General features: G+C 40.8%; 1 protein-coding gene across 1 annotated transcript in view; it reads right to left on the reverse strand.

The window, feature by feature from the left end:
- The window catches only part of LOC104077465 (protein arginine N-methyltransferase 8), a 47,982-nt gene extending 25,822 nt beyond the window's left edge, over positions 1-22,160 (reverse strand). Inside the window, exons 1-4 of the mRNA XM_009578715.1 lie at positions 22,124-22,160; positions 9,125-9,228; positions 7,480-7,665; positions 1,044-1,199 (exon numbers count right to left, since the gene is read on the reverse strand). Of these exons, the coding sequence (XP_009577010.1) occupies positions 1,044-1,199; positions 7,480-7,665; positions 9,125-9,228; positions 22,124-22,160 (483 nt within the window). The remainder of the gene's footprint in view (positions 1-1,043; positions 1,200-7,479; positions 7,666-9,124; positions 9,229-22,123) is intronic.
- Positions 22,161-22,263: the final 103 nt, after the last annotated feature.

Consider the following 22,263-nt stretch of genomic DNA (forward strand, 5'->3'; position numbering starts at 1 on the left):
GAGAAGGCTATTATTTTCACTGAGGCTGTGACATAATAAATTGTGTACTTGGTTTAAAAGAAATACATTCTAGCTGCCAATTCTGTATATTGTCTCATGCTTAAACTCCAAAACTTTTGCCAGTACCTGCTGATTTCAGCTATCTATACTTCCATGCTCTAGTCTGATACTCAGATGAGGCACTCAGAATTAACATTGGATTTTGAAAATATAAGCCTGAGAATTGAACAGGAGTCCTTGCATTTCATGTATCATTACCAGTAATAAAGACGCACAGTTTAGATATTCAGTGACATCAGTGTCTTCAAATGCACAGATGTAGCCAACTAAGTTTTAGTAAACAATTTTGTTAAAGAAGAACACAGAGAAATAGAATTTAATTCCCCTTTTCTATATGTTGTGTTTTGTCTGCAGGGCAAACAGAAATCCAAAGCAAAAAGAAATTGTATTTGTCATTTTAAAGTCAGTACAAATAATACACTTAGGAAGCAAATCTATGCTCTCTCTATTGACTTCTCTGCAGAGAACTGCACATTCATGCTCCTAAAGTTCAATGTATTTAACGTAAGCATTCCCTTCTGCCTCTGAAAAGCATTATTGTTGGCACAGAAAACATGCACATGCTTTCTTGCATGATTCACTGAGTTGTAATGTACAGGGAAAAGTGCATTAAAGAAATTTGTTTCCAAGACTACAAAGTTGCAGAACTTAAGAATTTAAACAAGCAAGATAGTTCCTTTGACCCCTCTGAGTAGGAGTGAGTCCCTTTAACATTTTTTTGCAGCCAAGAAGAAATGTGGATATGTACCAGATCACACAAGATTTCATACAAGAAAAGATATTATATCTCAATTTGGAAAAGGCACACTATTGCAGGTCATAGAAAGCAACAGAACTCCACTGAAGTCACTGTAAATCAAGCCACAGAAGAACTTGGAGAGAAGAATTTCAAACAAAGACAAGTGAGAAAAGGTAAATCACCAAGCCGAATTCTCAGGCAAAATGCACAAACAAACTCAAAATATGAGAGAAAGTCTTCTTACCCCATATACCTTCTTGGCTCCTGCCTTTGCAGCAAACATAGAGAGGATTCCCGTGCCACTTCCAACATCAAGGACAATCTTATCTTTAAAAACATGTTTATTGTGATACATTGAGTTTCTATAGGTTAATGTGCGCACTTCATCCTTTAACATTTCCTGTGATGAAAAAAAAGCGTTGCGTTATTATTTGAAGTGCTTATATGCATTCAACACTGCTGCTGGATGCATTCCCTTATTATAATTTAAGTATTATTAACACACAACCTGAAGAGTTTTTCAAGTACTTTAGGGTGCACACATAAAAGCAACTGTAAAATGCCAGCTACTTGGAATTGAACTATTAAGAAGAAGCATGATGTCCTTTGTACAATTTTATTTCTCAGAATGTTACTTCACTGTTACAATTGACATGCAGAATGTAATCTAACCACAGCACTGTTTTGGGCATAGACAGAAGAAATACAGAAGCCATACAGAAATCCAAGCTTTCCTTTTCTCCTAAATCATGCACAACTTAGAGCTTCAGCACGGGGACTTTCTGATGTTCCTCTTTGAACACAAAAAAACTTGTTCCATAAACCATTAGAAGACAGCAGTCGATAGCCTTGCCCAAAGTGATGCAGGAAGTCCATAGCAGATCTTAGAGATACTGTGCTGTATGGTACTCCTTTACTGCTCTTCTGTTCACTCATTTATATGACCAATTTCCAGAAGATATTAATGTATGACCTAGATAAGTTGTCACTATTAGGTGCTGATTTTGGTTCACTCACAGCAGCAATACATGCATTTCATTGACATCTTCCTCTCAAATGTGCATAATATATCTGTCAAACTATATCAATAAAGAGAACTGAGGTCAAGATCCAAGTGCCATTTTTAAGAGAAGTGTAGGCCATTCAATATACACTTTAATTTTCTCAAAATGCTTCTGTTAGGTCTAGAAGGCTGAACTTTTGCTTATACTGCTGCCATCATTTCATAGTTTAAGCAAGTAGGGAAATGAGTTTTTGAATTTCAGGATAAAAAGAATCAGTTCACTGCTCAGCAGTCTGAAGCACTAGTGCACTGGATTGTTACATGTATCAGTTGCTCACTTACCTGTCTTGGCAGGAGACTATATGTACTCAATAACTGTAGATGAATAAAAGACTATTTTTGTCATCATAAAGCATGGAGGTATCAGGCAAAGAAAGAGGCAAAGGAACAATCCAACAATGCTGGAAAGGTGATGGAGCACACCCTCATGGAAACTTTCAAAACACATTAAAGACAAGAAGGTGATTGGGAATGTTCAGCATGGATTTGGAGATCACTGACCACCTGATAGCTTTCTATGGTGAAATAGGCTCTGTGGATGAGGGAAGAGGAGTGGATGCTTGTTTATCTTGATATTAGCAAGACTTTCAACACTGTTTCCCATAACATCCTCATTGAAAAACTGACGAAATATGGTCTACATAAATGGACAGTGAAGTGGACTGAAAATTGACTGAACTGCTGCTCTCAAATTGTTGTGATCAGCAGCACAAAGTCCATCTGGAGCCCAGTCACTAGTGGTGTCCCCCCAGGAGTCAACACTGGCGCAAATACTGTTGGATGCCTTCAGTAATAACCTGGATGAGTGCAATCTCAGCAAGTTTGCAGTTGATAGAAAACTGGGAGGAGTGGTTGATTCATCAGATGGTTGTGCTGCAAATCAGAGAGACCTCAACAGGCTGAAGAAAGAACTGACAGGAATCTCAAGAAAGTCAACAAAGGGAAATGCAAAGTCCTGCACATGGGGAGGAATAACTTCATGCTCTAGTATAGGCTGAGGACTGGCTGTCTGGAAAGCAGTGTTTGCCAAAAATGAGCTTGGGAACCTGGTGGACAGCAGTTTGAACATGAGCCAACGATGTGCCCTTGCAGCATTTTGGGCTGCACTAAAAAAAGCATCACCAGCAGGTCAAGGGAGGTGGTGAGACCACATCTGGGGTCCTGTGTCCAGTTCTGGGTTCCCCGGGACAAGAGATGTTGGAGCAGATCCAGTGAAGGCCCATGAAGATGATTAAGGGATTGGAGCATCTGACATGTGAGGAGAGATTGAGAGAGCTAGAATTGTTCAGCCTGGAGAAGAGAAGGCTCAGGGGGATCCTATCAATGTGTATAAATATCTGTTGAGTAGGTGTCCTGGTTTCAGCTGGGATCGAGTTTATTTTCTTCCCAGTAGTTGGTGTAGTGCTATGTTTTGGATTTAATATGAGAATAATGTTGATAACACACTGATGTTTTAGTTGTTGTTAAGTAGTGTTTTCTTAGTCAAGGACTTTTCAGCTTCCCATGCTCTGCCAGGTGCACAGGAAGCTGGGAGGGAGCACAGTCAGGACAGCTAACCCAACTGACCAATGGGGTATTCCATACCATATGACGTCATGCTCAGCATATAAAGCTGGGGGAAGAAGAAGGAAGGGGGAACGTTCGGAGTGATGGTGTTTGTCTTCCCAAGTAACCGTTACGCATGATGAAGCCCTGCTTTCCTGGGGATGGCTGAACACCTGCCTGCCAATGGGAAGTAGTGAATTAATTCCTTGTTTTGCTTTGCTTGCGCGTGCGGCTTTTGCTTTACCTATTAAACTGTCTTTATCTCAACCCAGGAGTTTTCTCACTTTTACCCTTCCGATTCTCTCCCCCATCTCCCCCACAACCGTGGGGAGTGAGTGAGCGGCTGTGTGGTGTTTGGCTGCCTGCTGGGTTAAACCACAACAGTGGGGGAGAAAAGAAGGCAGAGACAGACTCTTCTCAGTGGTAACCAACTAAAGAACAAAAGGCACAAACGACATGAACAGGTTTTTCAGAGCCTTGTCCAATCAGGTTTTAAATATGTCCAAGGATGGAGGCTCCATAGCCAGCATTTTACCAACCTCCCAGTAAAACATATTTTTTTCCAGTTAAGTTTGTGCCCATGACATCAACCAGCTCCTTCAGCCCTGGAGGAGACAGCCCATCAGGTCCCATAGACTTATGTATGTCCTATTTGTTTAAGTGATCCTTCTCTGTTGAGGATAAGTCTTCCTCACTCTAGACTTTGCCACTCATTTTAGGGACCTGGGATTCCTGAAGGCAAGTCTTACTAGTAAAACCAGAACTGAAGAAGTAATTTTCCATGTCCTTTGTCACCAGATATGCTGCCTCATTCAGCAAGAGTCCCACCTTTCCCCCAGTTTTCATTTTGCTGTTAATACACCTAGAGAAGCCCTGCTTTGTTACCCTTCCCATCCGTTGCCAGATTCATGTCCAGATGCAACTTAGCTTTCCTAACCCTGGCCCTGAAATTACTTCTGAGTCACCTGACCCTTCTTCTACCTCTTGTATGCTTCTTTTTTGCTTTGAATTTTGTTAGGAACTTCTTGTGCATTCATGCAGGCCTCCTGCCACCATTGTTTGACTTCCTGCATGTCGGGATGGACTGTTCTTGGAGGAGGTGAGCCTTGAATATCAACCAGTTTTCCTGGACACCTCTTCTCTGCAGGACCATCTCCCATGAGATTTTTCCAGGCAGATCCCTGAAAAGGATGAAGACTGTTCTCCTGAACACCTCTTCTCTGCAGGACCATCTCCCATGAGATTTTTCCAAGCAGATCCCTGAAAAGGATGAAGACTGTTCTCCTGAAACACAGGGTTGTTAACAAGACAAATAGCATGGATCCTGAGAGAGCATCCATGCTCTCAGGATCCTGAACTTCACCATCTCATGGTCACTGCAGACAAACCTGTCCTGACCATCACATGCCCAGCTGGTTCATTCTTTTTAGTAAATATCAGGACCAGCAGAGCACCACGCACACCCCTCCCTCCCCCACATAGATTCAGGTCACATGTGCCAGAAATTTACCATCACACACTCCAAAAATGTCCTGGATTGCTTATGTCCTGTTCTGTTGCCTTTCAGCAGATGTTGGGGTGATTAAAGTCTCCCATGGACCAGAAATCAGACTCACGTCTCATGCAGACCTGAGACTTCTTTCAGTTGTCTGAAGAAGACCTCATCTACTTCTTCTTCCTGGTTAGGTGGTCTGTAGCAGATACCCACAACAATGTTAGTCTGCCATTTAATCCTGACCCATAAGCTCTCAGCTGGAACATCATCTGTCCCATAGTGGACATGATTCCATGCATTCAGCTGCTCTGCCTCCCTTCTCACCTTTCCAGTCTGTCCCTCCTAAAGAGCTTGTTTACAGCTATTGTGGCATTCCAGTTGTGTGAGCAATCTCACAGCATCTCTTGATCCCTGTGAGACTGTAGCCATGCAACTGCACACTGACCTCTAATTCCTCCTGTTCATTTCCCAGGCTGCATGTATTAGGGTACAGGCACTTTAGAGAGGCTCTCTGTCATGTTGATTTTCCAGAAAAGATATAAGACCTTCTCCCATAATGCTGCCTCTTGGTACTTCCTTTTTTGTGTGCTTACACTTGGAGAGGGGCCTTTCTGCTCTGTTTTATTGACTGACTACGAGGTCTTGTCCACACCACCCTGCATCTTTTGCTTACCAACTTGGTCCATCATTTGCCCATGTGACTGTGGGTCATCATCTCTTTCCTCTATCATTCCTAGCTTAAAGGTCTCCTCACCAGGTTGGCCAACCTGTTGGCAAAGATGCTTTTGGTCTGGTTTGTCAGGTGGATTGCATCTCTTTCTAGCAGACCTCAATCATTTAAGAGGGTCCTGTAGACATAAAAGCTGAAAACTTATCATTGACACCAGATGCACAACCATTGTGGTCCTGCAGGAGCACTTCTGCTCAAGTCCTTATTTGCACAATTAGAATTGAGGCAAAAAAACACCTGGCACACCTTGCTGTTGATCATCATCCTAAGAGCCGTGTAGTCACGCTTGATATGCTCCAGGTCTCATTGGTGCTCATGTGGAAGAGTACCAGTAGTAATCCAAGGCTGGTCTAAGAGCTGGACAAATGTCAGGAGCCTCTCCACAGTGTCCCAGATCCAAACGCCTAAACAGCAGGTCAGGTCAGCAGATGGGGGCCTCTGTCCCCTGCAGAAGAGAGCCTTCCACTACTATCACTTGTCACTTCCCCGCAGTGCTTCTGCGTGGCTAAGGGCCAACTAGTTCTGATGCTTCATTGGGCAGAACTTCCTGCCCCTCATCTACAGTGAAGGGACTGAACCTATTCTGTAGCTAGAGATCTGCAGGTGGATCAGGAGCCTTCCTCCTGTTGCCGGAAGTCACAAGTTTCCAGCCTTCACCATCACAGAAGTCTCCACTTCCAAACCTGATAAGTACAGACTCTGACTGCCCCTCCTTTCAATACAGTTGGGGATTTAGGCTCTTGTACCTTCAAGATCTTGGAGAAGATCCAGTCAGTCTCTTCCTCATGTCCCTGATGCTGCTAACCTCCTCTAGCAGCTCCTTTACTTGTTGACACAGATCCTCTACCAGTGCACACCTCCTGTAGGCAAGGAGGCAACCTCCCACTTCCCAACCTCAGCAAGAGGCCCCAGGTACTCCCTGCACTCCCTGAGACCTACAGAGCTGCAACCTTCCATCAGGAGTTCAATCTGATTTCAGGTATCTGATGTGTCCTTCAGTATTTCTTTTAGGTCTCCTTCTCACTCAATTGTTCCTCTATCTTCTTCCATTCTTGGATTGAATTTCTGAATGCTACACTGGCAAGATGTAATTGGCAGATAGAAATTTTCTGTTTATGTATACACCCCACAAACAATTACTAGAGTAATGAAAATAGATACTGTTTGTTATGTGGTTTGTGAAAAGTGCCACTGACTTCACATTGTTGGCCTTTTTGCATCCTAGTCTTTAAGATCCCATCCTCTTGGGTCATGTAAACACAAGATATTAGTGTCTTCTTTAGAATTGGTCTAAAGTCAACTTTTTGACGATAAATGTGGTCCACTGTGTATTTTGAATTCTTCCCAGGAGTGTATTTACTGGAGGCTATTGGGCTATATGTTCCCATTAATGCAGCCTGTGCATTCAGGTAACGTGCCAGGAGTCAAGAAATTACTTGGCTTCTCATGTCAGTTGAGTAGCTGTTCTGCTGGCATCTGTGCTCAAATATGCAAGAGAACAAAAGACCTAACTTAGCAATAAGGTAGTTTCCATGGATTAGTTTGCAGCCTGCATAAATGCACTAAATTGATGCACTCATGAAGATCACCACTGTACAGATAGCTAATACAAGCTCTGTGGAGAATTCATATATATAAGGATCTAAGTGGGACAGAGGTTTTGAGTACAGGTCTCTAGAGAAGTGAGTGATATCTTTGGCACTTAACCAGATTATACAATCTTCTGAGGAAAGGCAGACGAATATAATCATGAGCAAGTGGGAGGGGGATAAATAACTAATAAATCAAAGAAAACGTTGTTGTTGTGGTTGTTGTTAATTAATTGCTGAAATAAAAACAAATTTTACCTCATGAATTCCAAAGTGAGCATAGGAATCAAAGTAATAATCTCTGGATGTCATCTCTTCTGGATTGATGAGCTTTGCCATCTTGCCTCGGCCCGGGCAGCTTGGTTGCAATGGGACATGTACGACAGACTGAACTGGCTTTGGAACAACAGTAGGCTGAGGAGGCTGGGATGGGATGGGGCAAACCTAGGAGAACATTGAATATTGTTAAGAGGCATCATTAAAAGAAAACATTTCTTTCTCTGTCTAGCACAGTGATATTATTGAAACTAGCTGGGAGATAGTAAGACCAAAGACACCTATGCGATATCATAAGTGGAATTTAGGCTGCCTGGCTCTTTAACTTATTTTCTCTGTCTTGGAAAATTTCCTTAATGGCTTTTTCCTTGATGTTCCTTTGCAGATACCTACATCAGTGCAAAATAATGGCAAATTATTGGTGTTGGCTGAAGTGGGTGACTCCAAACATTGACACAAGGCAGTTAAGACCTAGGTTTTCTCCTTTAGTGTCTTTCTGTCAAACTGCCACAGCTTTGTGAGAAGTAAGTTGTAGTAAATAAATAGTTCCCCTGTGTGCTGGTTTTGGCTGGGGTAGAGTTAGTTTTCTTCATAGTAGCTACTATGGGCCTGTGTTTTGGATTTGTGCTGGAAACAGCATTGGTAATACAGGGATGTTTTAGTTATTGCTGAGCAGTGCTTACACAGAGTCAAGGCCTTTTCTGCTTCTCACACCATTCCACCAGCGAGTAGGCTGGGGGTGCACAAGAAGTTGGGAGGGGACACAGCTGGGACAGCTGACCCCAACTGACCAAAGGGATATTCTATACCATATGACGTCATGCTCAGCCTATAAAGCTGGGGGAAGAAGAAGGAAATGCAGGACGTTCCGAGTGATGGAACTGATGTTTTAGTTGTTGTTAAGTAGTGGTTACTTAGTCAAGGACTTTTCAGCTTCCCATGCTCTGCCAGGTGCACAGGAAGCTGGGAGGGAGCACAGTCAGGACAGCTAACCCAACTGACCAATCGGGTATTCCATACCATATGACGTCATGCTCAGCCTATAAAGCTGGGGGAAGAAGAAGGAAGGGGGAACGTTCGGAGTGATGGTGTTTGTCTTCCCAAGTAACCGTTACGCGTGATGGAGCCCTGCTTTCCTGGGGATGGCTGAACACCTGCCTGCCAATGGGAAGTAGTGAATTAATTCCTTGTTTTGCTTTGCTTGCGCGCGTGGCTTTTGCTTTACCTATTAAACTGTCTTTATCTCAACCCAGGAGTTTTCTCACTTTTACCCTTCTGATTGTCTTCCCCATCCTGTCCCGGGGCGGCATGAAAGAGTGGCTGTGTGGTGCTTAGTTGCTGGCTGCAGTTAAACCATGACACCCTGCAAAGAAGAGCTCATAATCAAAGGATTTTGAACACAGTGTTGCTAACAAGAAGGACAGGATTCACAATCGATTCTTAATTGTCAGGTAATGTATCTGCTGTATTGATGAGGTAGGTCTGAGAATGCTCACAATATCTGAAAGTCCCTGACACTATCTGAAGTCTCCCAGTGTGTCCAGAAAGCACTGTAGGGAGCTGTGTGGGATATGTGATCCCTTAATTTAGTTTCCTGTTGTTGGGAGGTGCAGGAATTATGTGTTACCAACACCCGCTTCATTTTCCTTGCATATTGCATCTCCAACACCAAAATTTCAATAGAGCCAGAATACTCACACCCCCTTGGCTCAGATTTGACACCTGTAGCATCTAAGACAGAAGACAGAATGTTCCACAAACATGAGACACAGATCATGGTCTGGCCCATAAGTATATCTACATCCTTCATCCTTAACATGAAGCAAAATGCTGAAAACTGAGAAAGACTGAGCAAGACGCTACAGCTTCACATGTGCACTAAGTCACCTGCAAATTCATATATTAAGAAGGTCAATCCTACTTAAAATATGTCACCTACTCTTGTACTTTTTTTTAATTTTCAGATTTAGTAGATTCCCAGTGGAGACCAGATTTGCCTGAGCCTCTCCTAGATAGGAGAACTTTCACAAAGTTCACTCTGTCTTCTATAGCTTGATACTACGAGACATCTATCCCTTGTACTCTCTCTGAATAGCATCAATTAGCTTAGTTCAGTTTACTTCAATATAAAAAAAACCCCTCACATTTTTTCCCTTGTTCATTTGAGGATTTAAATGTGTCATGTTTTGATGGTTTCTTTGGTCCATCTGTGAAAAAGGAATATTAGTGGTTTATGTTCCTGTAACACCTTTCATCTCCAAAGATCGAGAAGTGCTTTATTTATGTCTTTTCTATTTCTGACATTTTTGTCTTTATCACCTCACCCAGTTCACCTCCCACCCAGAATACAATTGTTCCCAATTGGTATTTGTGTTTCTGTCCTGTCTAGTTTTAAAATGTCCATCAGCAGTCATTTCTCTTAAGAAACTATTTCATTGCCTATTCATTGCAAGCAACACCTTGACAGCTTATTCTGTCAAGGTGTTGCTTGTAATATTCAACCCTTCCAGATTTAATCCTGATACTTTTAATTACATACTTGAGGTTATATCCTAACATTTTTCTCCATTGGTGTACACACTATCAAATTTTTGCAGTTACCTTGCCCTGTTGTCCTTTCTGTATTTGTCTGCTGGATTACAAAGACTTAAACTGTAGATGTTCGGAATTCGGTTTTAATTTAATATGACCTCTGTAAGGTCTTACACTTTTCTCCAAAATCTTGTCCTCTGCATCATTTTACAAGCAAAATATGTAAATATAAAGTCACTGAACTCTTCATTCCGTTCCTGTCTTAGGTAAGAAGGTCTCCAGACACAAGATAGTACATCACAGGCAATTGCTCAAAAGCTACCTACTGGAGAGAAGATCTGTCAGTTTTTGTAAATGAAACCAAAGGGGTATTACCATTTCAATTGCTGTCAAACTACAAATTCAGGTGTGGTTTGCTGTACAATGGAAAGCATTTTCTACAGGAAAAGAGACTAGTCTTGAAGGTGAATCTTCTATCTGAGTCTCAGGCAATATCAGTTCTGCTGCTTGCTGCATGGAATTTGTCTAGGCAGGATTATGAGAACAAGGCTTATTCTGACTAAAGACAAACAGAATGAAACTAAATTCAGCAACTCAGGCTAGGAAAGTCGTCTGAATGATTTTGTTTGCTGTAAAGGAATTAACCTTGTTATCTCATAGTCTGCAAGACAGCTGAATTGTGCTACAGCCAAAGAGTGGCAAGATAGCTTTTATTAAGCTACTGAGGCAGTATTAGACCTTTGACTCAAAGTCCTTTTCAGGTTTATCTAAAGTACCTGAAGACTTACTGCTCTCAGCTGTCCATCTACATCTCTGTCAGACAGTACATATCCTATGTAGAGGAAGAAGTAGAAGCCTATTTGGTCTGCTTCTTAGGTGTCTTAGTTTGCAGCCAAGCAGCCTGTGGTAAAATGTGTTGATGGTGATTGTGTGACAATGTTAGGCTGTGAATACCATTAGGTCATGCACTGTTCATCCTGTGCAATGGGTATCATAGCCTCATGCAGAAGGGGTAACAGAAAAATGGATAGGGGTAGTGATCTTCTCAGCCAGCAGCACTCTGTCACAGGGACCTTAAATCAGCTACTTAATTTCTGTTTTAGGCATATTAACACCAGACAGACGTTTCAAATTAAAATGATGTAATTTTTTGCAGCGTCTGTAATACCTACTGCTATAACTTCTGTGTGTAGCATTTTAATTCTGAAACTACAAGGCAGGGTCACAATTACAAGAATAATTCTGTGAGTAGGGCTCAGGAAATCCCTCTGTCATAGATTTGCTATAGACACTGTGAACAATTTCAGTCAAGAGTAACTCATGTCCTGTGACAACAAATACCCAGGGAAAACATAAACACAGTGGACAATTACAAAATAAAGAAATGTAATGAAAGCTATTCTTTGTATCAGAAACAATAAAGCACTGTGCTTGCTAAACTAGAAACAACTATGCTTTTAGGGATATGGTATAACTACTTTAGGAGAAAACATGCCTCCAAGAGAAAAGCTATCGAGGAAAAACAGCTTCCTGTATTCTTTCCAGAACTGAAAAGAATCCTTGATATGATTTACAAGCTTAGCACTACCTGTCAGAAACAACTCACCTTTTGAATAACTCCTGAAAAGGGAAAGCATCTGGGCCGGGGGTAAACCTCACATCAATGAAAAGAATCTAACAAATTCTATCTGAATAAACCATGTTTATTACAAATACGGATTCCAGCCAGCTGCACACAGTACCACAACACTGGGCACTGCTAATGCAGATGAAGTTTGAAAGAATGCAAGCAGCTGCCTCAGAATCCATTCATCACTGTGCTCAATGTGCAGCCCTCTATTTTTCCACCTCTTATTTGCTACTGAAGATAGAGTTGGAGGGTCTGAAGGATCTGAGAAGCAATCTTTTTCTACCATTGCTATGGGACTTAGGTCCTGCTGCTCTCTATCATTTCAACCATTAAGTCAAAGGAAATTAGGGAAATATTTTCCTACTTTTAAAAATTAAATAAAGTTTCTTTCCTCTTTCCTTGTGGACAAGGTTGGTAGATTACAGATGTATCAAAGGTATTAGTACAGGACTGCTTTTTAAAAAGTTTTGAATTCTTACAAAAGGCAAGATTCATAACCCTCATTCATTTCTGAAAATCTCACATCTGAACATCTTGACATAGGTTTCTAAAACACATATAGGCACTTCAGTGATGGATGTGAGTTTCAGATATGTGGAGTTGCCCATGTGCATCAATGGAAACTGTTGAAATTCTTCTTTCTTGAAAACTGGACCTAAGACAGCATGGACTTATGAGGCTGTCTGGATGTACAATTCCCATAACACAAAAGAGAGAATCATAGGCTATTTTGAAAATTTGAACCTTTTAGATATATCTATCTGCCTACAGAGAGGCAAGATGGTGAAATATGCACAACTCATTTTTAGGAGGTTTGTGACAAAAGCTGAGGTGTGTAGAGTAAAAATAAACTTGAATTTCAATGTTCATTTCTTGATATTACTATGGAGACACAGGGCTGGATGTTAAAATTCCGATCCTTGTAAAACAGTTGTTCAACCTGCTGTGTTTTCTCCTGGACAAATTCTTAGTTATTTATGACATTTTTATGGCATTGAAGAGGTTAAGAGTATCTTCTGTCTGGAAATTCTTACCCTTTCATTAAGAAACTACACTCATTAAGAATGGAATTATAGTTTAATATGATTCAATTTCAGCATTCTCTTATTTTTAAACAAATGATTTTATCGTATGTAAATGTTGATTGTACTTATTTCTTGGGCCAGATAGCTTTGTGTGTCAGAACTACTAGAATAGAATATGCCTAGCACCATTTTCGTTAGTCTGAATTTAATAATCTACACCTTTAGCATGCAAGAGATTATCACCTGATACGCAGTCACCATAGCAGTTCCAACAATACAGCTTCTTCCTGCTGCAGATATAAAGGCATAGCCAAATGTAAGAGGTATTTGCTATCCTCCTGCCAAAATTTAGACTTACTTCTAAAACAGCTTCTTGCAAGTCATTACACAATGGTAGAGGCTAAAAACTCCCTTGACTCCTTCATCTTGTATCCTTTTGAAATAAGTCTTTGTCCCAGGTTTGTGGGAACATATCTTAAGTGATCTTTGGATTGAGCAAAGAATCTGGTTCATTACCTGAGAAGAGAAGTTTTAATCTGATTTTCTGAGGAAATGAAGCTGCCACAGTATCTTGTCTGTGTCTCCCATTGGTAACTTTTGAGCTTGTCCAACCCAATCTAATTTGAAAGAAGAGTGGAAATATCAAACACATTCGTATTCCTATACAATTCTTGAAAATCAGAAATTAGGTAGAAGAATAGCCAATTTGATGATCTACTGAAATTGAAGCAGCCAGACTTCAGTTGTCATTCCTTCTACTTGCTCTAAGTTTATTAAGCTAACGGCCTTGTGTTATATGTGTAATATATAGTCTCCAGACTAACCATACTGTATGATCAGTAATGAAGATGTAGGAAGAAGTCTAGGCAGAGCTCAGAACTAAGTTGGGAGATGAGGGGATAAAGAGCACATACTTAGGAAACAAGGTTTCATTAGCTTCCCTACTCATGGAAAAACCTTTTTATGCTAAGGACGTGAAGTTCACAAGGAGTGCTAGATGGCCAGAAATCAAGAGGTTCCAAGAGAGACCAGATGAGACAAACATTCAACTTCAGACAGACATTACTGCTTGGAAACAAGGATGTTACATATATCTGCATTAGGTACATGTTTTCAGGAAGTAGGGCCTTCAAAGACCGGTAAAGAACGTTTGCCTTTCGTTGTGGATTTTGTTTTTCTTAGTGGAGGCTTTATGTTGTGATATTTCTCAAAATCAGGATGAAATAGCCAGTTCCTCAGCAGCTATAAATCTACTTTCTGCTTGATAAAAATTAGGCTCAGTTTATTTCAAATTGCAGATAACTATGAGTTCAATGCAACTGCAAATCTCTCTAAACTCTAAAACTGCAAATCTAGCCAGACAGATTCTGTAAGAAAATTGGGAGAGAGAACTGATTCTTAAAACTGCTTGCTTTGAAGCTACTCCTTTTTCAGCCACTTCAAAGTCAAGCGCTGCTCTCAACTTTCTACATGGAGTATCTGAAATGCCAGATCAACCTGTCATAGACAAACCTGCCCATTTATTATCAGCAAACAGACAAGTATAGCTTGTACATTACAGCTGCTACATGTTATCCCTAAGGTAATGGTGATAGTAAAAATATTGTGAAAACACTGAGGCATGTTCCGAAATCCGAGGCTCTATTGTTTGCTTTAGAATAAAGTCTCTGCCCAGAACAACTGAGACTGAGCAGTCATACAAGGAACTTGATTATATACTACATGTCCAAATCCTCAAAAAGTCAAAGTAAAAGATGCAAGCAGGTCTTCAGAATGATAAAGGCATGGTTGGTATATTTAGGCAGCAGCAGAAATAACGCTGAGTAGCAAGAAGGAATGCAAAGATCACAAAGGTTTCCAAATCTGTTACTTGTTTGAAAGTTAAAAAGGAATTTAGATCTCTAAATGTAAATACAAGATAGGAACTGTGATACCTTTGTGGATCTGACCTAGGGTACTATATACTGTCAAGATTCTTAATGGGGACTACATTGGGGAAAAGCCAGAATCTTCTTAGTGACAGGTCACAAATTAAGCAAGCAAATTTCTAGTTGGGTATAAAGGAATAATTCTTCCCCCAATAGAGGTTAAGCACTGAAACAAATGCTTAGAGGGTCTCTGGGGTCTCCAACCTTGTAGATTGCAAAAGTCAGCTGGAGAAGGTCCTTAGCAGCCTGATCTAGCTTTAAAGTTATCTTTTCTCTGAGCAGGATGCTGGACTAGATGACTTCCAGAGGTCCCTTCCACCCATATTATTCTATGATAGTAAGACACGGGCAGTTATATTTGTACTATGCAGGAGATACAGGTGGCAATGGCAGGATAAACTTATAAACCTGAGCCTAGTGTAGATTATAGGGTGGGTTATAAATTTGCATTTATAGATTTGTACACAAAATAGGAACAGAACCTGTTTTCATAAGATTAAAGAATGCACACTATGAGAAGAACATGAGGACATGACACTCTGGAATGAAAAGCTTTTGAAGCTACATGTAACAGAATTGGACTGAAATGATAGGAAATGAGATGATAGCATGTAAGGATGGGAGTGATGTTAAGTATCTGTAGCATTTATAAAAGTCTGAGCAGTTCTAGACCATTTTGTGTGCCAGTGCAGGTAATAAAAATGCTCTTCATCCAACCTGCCCTCTTGACTGTTTACTGCACATTACAGTGCAGCTTTGGTACAGCAGCAAAAAAACAGGTGACAAATTGTAGGTATAGGTGTGGAAGTTGTGTTCCTGTTTATAAAGATGGAAATTTTGCAATGTATGTAGAGTAGAGGGTCCAGTGCAGGGCATGAACAGTCCTAGTTCAGCATAGAATAGAAGGAAATATGAGAGAAATGTTATTACTATTAACTGAAATTTACTCTTTGCAAAGTACCTCATGAAAGAATAGCAAAGCACCTCATTACAAGATAGCAAAGCATTATTTAAAAAGTGCTGAGAGGTACCTTTCTTTAGGACAAGGTTGCATTTTGATTATCTTTGGCATGTGATAGACCTAATGTCTATTATTGTTTTAGATTTAATGTCACAGATAACTGCAACACCTTCATGATTTTCAAGATCCCTGTTACAAGGAACAGCTGGAGAAATGCCTTGTGCTCTGTTGTGTAAAGCAGATGGTCTATCATTAGACTCTATCATTGCCCATCTGTTTGAAGCCCCTTAAACCTCATAAGAAGTGAGCTAAGTTGCACGGTGAGGAGTTTCTCAAGTGCTGGCTAAAGCCTCAAACTTGCTTCTATTGAAGTCAGAGATCTTCGCAGCTTCAGCTCAGTGGGGAATCATGTTTTAGAACCGTTGCCCTCTGGTGGATAATATTAAAAGTGAAGTACAGCTGGCAGATGGCTAAATTCATTCTTTGTTTCATGGGGTAGAGACTAAGTTACTGCAATCAATAATTTGGAAACAAATCTCCACATATAACCATGCTGTTCCCTCCAAATAAACAGGATTTGTTACAGTGTAATGGTCTCTGTCACATGAGTCAAGAATCTGAAAGGTAAAGAATTAAATAGAGAATTTCAAAACTCATGAAGGAGGCAAGCTGTGATGTTCTGTGGCTAGATGTTCTGTGGTTTTGTTTCCATGCTTCAGTGCGATCAGGAATGGAAGACGTGGATATACTCAAGCACACTGGTTATTTCGACACAAGATTGATACCTGTAAGTAAATCTGGCAGGCTGAGAAATAAAGGCTAGACCATCAGCGCTACAGTGTTTCTGAGAGACATTCCAGACTTAGCCTTTTTCTGGCTCAGTACCATATTATCAGGACAGTTAGGAACAACATGCTTTATAACAGAGCTCTTCTGAATTTGGTGCCTTGCTAACAAGTATGGGCTTTTTGGTTATTGCATGTTACAGCAGCCTTTCTCCTGTTCCAGAAGTTGACTCTGGTGTGTAGATCACAGAGCAGCACAAACTGCAACTAGCAGCCTGAGAAGGCCAGCGGCTCCTGCAGGTTGCAGCTTCTGGTCTCATACAGATTTACAGCTACATCTGACATGGTAACACTGCAAGTTCCTTCTTTCCACTGGGTCATCCCATCCCTTTTAAGGATTCATGAAAGGCAAATAAAACCAAATGATGAAAAAACCCCAACCCTTCCTACCTTCCTATTGTTTTAAGCCTCTTCTTTTCTGACTAAAGAAGGTGAGAATTTCATTTAATTTCATCATTCTTCATTCATTTGATAGAAGTTGAGACATTACAGTAGTGAAAAACAGGAAGGTGCCTTAATGAGTGGTCCTCAGCCTATCAATGTTGACTGGGTGAAATTCTGATATCATCATGGGAATTTAAAATTAAAGACTGAGGTCAACTGTGACAGCTAAGAATTTTATTGCCAGCCATGTGTTACGTAACTGGTATTACTTCTATCAAAATTTGAAGTGCGCCTAATACCTAAAATAGCCATTAAAGGCCAGGGAGCACTTAAATTGACTGATCACCATGGAATACTTTTCCTTCTCTTCCATTCAATTATCCAGAAAAAAAGCAGTAGGTATAAACTATGTTGTACGTTTTCCTGCAACAGATTTTCCTTCTGAGATTTCTGGTTTTCAGTTTTGACAGATCTCTTCTCTTTGCAGCACTACATCCAAAACTCTCTAGAACAAAAGCAATCAAGATGCACAGATATAAGAAGGGGAAACAGCCTGTTGTTCTTACAGGGCTATCAGAGGCTTAGCTTTTGTGGTAGTTGAGAGGGAAAGTTTGAGGTATGTCTATTGCCTATCTATTGTTGAAAGAGGAAAAGCTAATAGCAGAATTTTCCATTTGAATTAGGCCATAGCCTCTGGGAAACAAAGATTTTTTCCAAGTTTAGTATTGTATTATTTCTGATTTGCCTTTCAGGAAGTTGCACAAGGGGAAGAAATATCTCTGCATTAATAAAATGCATCAGGTCTTCCAGCTGATTTTAAACTATTGGTCACAAATTCAAGGAATTTAAAAATAAACTGTATCAATTTCATTCCTGGGCATTCATTGCAGAGTCACCTCTATATTTGGTAGTGACAATTGTTAACATTAAATGCTTACTACTTGCACTGATACTGATATTTTAATGTCCCATCTGGCCTGATTGGGCAAGCACTTCTATACCAACAAGAAGTAACACTCAGCTATGTTGTGCTGTTCAGGGGCCAAACTCACACTACCACTTCCAACTCCCATGATCAGGTTTGGCATGGCAGAGTGAGAAGGTTGCGAACGTGTCATATAGCTGCAACAGCACTGCTTAAACTACAGTTGTTGGTCTTTCCCTTCCCCTCATATTCTGCAATACAAGTAGTCAAATAGCACCAGTCTTGCCTCATTTTTTGAGACAGGATGAAAACCCTCAGATTTATGTGTGGCTGTCTGAGTGGAGTCTTCAAGTCCTGTCAATCCAGCACTAGGGCACCTGGGTACTGTGAGGCAGTAGCTGGAAAAAGGGTAATAGTTCTTCCTGTGCGCACATGACCACTGATAGTTCAAGGTTCCTGGTGAGTGATGTTCTTTGTTGCTTGGGTAGATCTGACACTTTGCAATCAAACAGGATGAAGAAATTGTTCCGTGCTATGTTTCCCTGGGAGTAGCTCAAAGTCTATATTGTTATTTAGCAAGTCACGATTTAGTTCCTTTTCCTCCTGTAATGTGGGGCTCAGTAAATAATGAGGCAGTTTTCTAGGACTGCCTTTGCACAAACTAGTTGGACTAGCTGGGATGAGGATCTAGGCTTCTCACTGTTCTGCCCTTGTTAGCCCCTTCCCCTCTATGTGCGTCAGAGGGGACTCATCAGTGTCAATACTTCTTTTCTACAGTATAGCTCCAGTGTAGATAGACTGCATTGGATAAAAAAAGGCTGCCCTTTCACTTCTCTGCAAAGTCCAACATTCAGTGTGCAAGGCCCTATAAAAGAAGCCTCCGTAATGTGTGGTGGTCACCCAGGTAAGCTGATGTAATTCCACATAACTTCTGAATTACACACTATCTATCATCACGGCTCTGAAGCCATGAATGGTGCATAGGGATCTATAGTCAGAACATTAGGGGCCTGTTCACAGATGGTAGGTAGTTGTATTTTAAGGATGACTAGGCAATTCCGCTCTTTTTGTGAAAAAAAAAATTATTTTTAAGGACAAGACAATTTTATGAGGCATGAAACCCTAGCTTTGTTAGCAGTTGTTTTAACTTTGTGATCAACTATAAGCCAGGGAAGACATGCTCTGTTATCTGGAAGTAGTGAGCAGAAATGTAAACGTGACTGACTATTTTTATTCATCTCCAAGTGAAGAAAGATATTCATGTGCCAGATTACTTTAAAACGCCTCACATCACAAGGCACAGCATGTTGTAGAAATAGCAACAGAAGTTATAGGAGCCCGTACTGAAAATATCAAAGTTGAGTGCAGTGAAGAGGAAGAGTTTGTTGCAGATCACTGCATAAAGAGTTATGAAGCTGATGCAGTAGGTATAGTATCTACTATTCCATACTGCTCGCTTCTGTAATTCTACTGCTCACCTCTGTAATTCTAAACAATGAAGACTTGTTGCTTAGAAGTTCGATAACTAGCAGGTGTTGTGTTTGCAGGTGTGTAGAATTGTAACTAGTATAAATCGTGTATCCTGGAAGCATTGTTAGACTCTAGTGAAGAGTAACCTTGAAAATGGGAACCATAAACAAACGTGGTCCAGACAGGGCTCGGAGACAAACCTCGACCTTATAAGGAAAGAAAGAAACAGGTTCATGAAGAGTTCACTACCCTGCTGACCACCAGAGACCACCCGAGACCCTCAAGAAGACTCTAAAGGCTTTAGTGCGCATGCGTCTAGGATGATGTAATATTATAATTAGTCCTTGGAAAGTTAATGAATATGTAAAAGAGAAACTTAAAATATGTCTGAGAAGCATGGATATAAACAGAAAGGTGATTAGACCAGGTGTGCTTGATTTGTGGCAAGTCCACTGAGCACCCAGGCCTGAATAAAGCGATATCTCTCCTGAGCATGTGGAATTGGTTAACTGCACGCCGGGCACGAATCCGCTTTTTGGACAACAAAGCTACAAAGCCAGAGAAGTGTGAACTTTCCATTGTGATTTTCTTATCGTTTGCTGCTATCCTTGCTGCTGCATAAATGCCTGCCTTGCTGAGCAGAATCATGGTTCCAGTGATGTACAAATAAATCACAAGTGATATACCCCCTTATGAGAAACTCCTCAAGATGGAGACAAAGTGGAAAGGAAACAAAAATAGCTTGGTACTTTAAAGCTACTTTACATCCCCCTGGCAAGTGCATGAAAATCTGTTGAGAAAAGGGAGGGGGCTACAGCCCCCATTGTTGTCCAAAAAGCGGATTCATGCCCGGTGTGCAAGTAACCAATTCCACACGCTCAGGAGAGGTATTGTTTTATTCAGGCCTGGGTGCTCGACGGACTTGCCACAAATCAAGCGCACCTGGTCTAATCACCTTTCTGTTTATATCCATGCTTCTCAGACATATTTTAAGTTTCTCTTTTACATATTCATTAACTTTCCAAGGACTAATTATAATATTACATCATCCTAGACGCATGCGCACTAAAGCCTTTAGGGTCTTCTTGAGGGTCTCGGGTGGTCTCTGGTGGTCGGCAGGGTAGTGAACTCTTCATGAACCCGTTTCTTTCTTTCCTTATAAGGTCGAGGTTTGTCTCCGAGCCCTGTCTGGACCACGTTTGTTTATGGTTCTCGTTTCCAAGGTTAATCTTCACTAGAATCTAACAATGCTTCTAGGATACACAGTTTATACTAGTTACAATTCCACACACTTACAAACACAACACCTGCTAGTTACCTAACTTCTAAGCAACAAATCTTCATTGTTTAAAATTACAGAAGTGAGCAATATAGAATAATAGGTACTATAACAAACTGTATCTGCTACGTCACCATTATCAACGATGTGTTTCTTCTAGGGGAAGTAGCTGTACCACTGGACAGCCTCTTCCCCGCCCTATCATCATTTTGACTGATTCTCTAGTGACAGGAAACAAGAACCAGAAAGTGCTAATCAACTATAAAACCAGTTATTTTTAGGCCCTTTCTCAGTATCAGGCAGTAAGCTAAAATTCACATGAAAAAGTAGAGCTCTGCTATTTCTAGAGGCTAATTATTAACAAAAATAACCAGAGTATTCTATCTGTACAAATTATTTTCTTAAATTAGCAGAAAATTTAATAGAAGCCCTCCTCTGCTTAGCAAATTTCTAACGCACTGATCCCTGAAAGTCACTTTGCATCTGATATCCCACTCATTCTTTCCCCCTCTCACTGAGCTTCAGATGTTTCACAATGGTTCTAGGAAGACATTATATTCTGTAGGCTTCGCTGAGCTTTAGGATGGGGGAGGAGAAAAAATTTCCAGCTGATCATCTACTCTATGTCCTAGCCAAGATTTTGACCTACACTTCAGTACAGTTTCAGATGTAGTTCAGCTCTAGAGGAGGTCTCTGCCTAAGAAGTATCCAGGTTTATCCATTATTACTTTTTAACCTCTGCAGGATAAATGAGGACAGAAAGGAGAACAAGACTGGGAAACGGCAGTTCCTGAGCTGAAGTGCCAGAGAAAATCAGCATGCTGATTTACACAGTTCAGTGCAGCTTCAGAACTACCAGCAAAAAAGCACCAATATTGAACAGAAGTCCCATATTTGACACTTTTCATTTGTCAATTAGCAAAAAATAGTCTGTTTCCCTAAGCAAAGACATCCTGCCACTTCCTTTGGAGCTGTAGCTCACTGGGTCTTAATATGCTATAGCACAGATTTTCTCTTGATCACCTGTCATAACCAGGCTGGCAGTTTTTTTGTCCTCTGTGTTAATTTTAAGTCCATCTCACTGTGTGACTTTGAAGCAGTCAGCCATCTCTTAGTGTGGGTTATCAGAGTATTGCATCCTCTTGTGACCGACTAAACCCCTAGAAGTGGAATGTGACTCTTTGAATCAACCCCTAAAATGGAAGAAGGCTCACTGGAGATGGACAAGGCAATGTGGCCAAGAAACTCAGGGAATAATGCAGGGTGTGACTGACCACAGCTGTTGCAAAGAAGCTGACTTTATCTCAACTTTGTGTTGACTAGATGCAGGGGTCTAGATGGTGGCCTTTGTTTCAGATAAGCAGCTATCAACAGTTGAGTGGATCAACTGATAGTTTAAATGTTTCTCCTTGAGTTCATTAAAAGAGCGTGAATGTCTCCCTGAGTTAGCCAGACTTGCATGGGGGAACTGACTACATGGCTCAGCCCAACATAAAGTATAAAAGTTGAAAGAGGGTGAATCCTGAGTTAGCCAGACTTGCATGGGGGAACTGACTACATGGCTCAGCCCAACATAAAGTATAAAAGTTGAAAAACTAACAGAATAATTTCAATGACAGCAACAGGCTTGAGCTGCCCTCAACTCACGTATTTCTTCCCGGTGACTGGGGACACCCAGCGTCATGACAGTGAGCATATTACAAAAACCAGTAATGGGAATCACATTGATATTATGATTGAACTGCAATTGCAATTCCCATATTTTGCTAAATGTAACTTACATTTGT

The sequence above is a fragment of the Fulmarus glacialis genome, unplaced genomic scaffold, assembly GCF_000690835.1.
Source record: "Fulmarus glacialis isolate BGI_N327 unplaced genomic scaffold, ASM69083v1 scaffold6615, whole genome shotgun sequence".
NCBI classification, from domain to species: Eukaryota; Metazoa; Chordata; class Aves; order Procellariiformes; family Procellariidae; genus Fulmarus; species Fulmarus glacialis.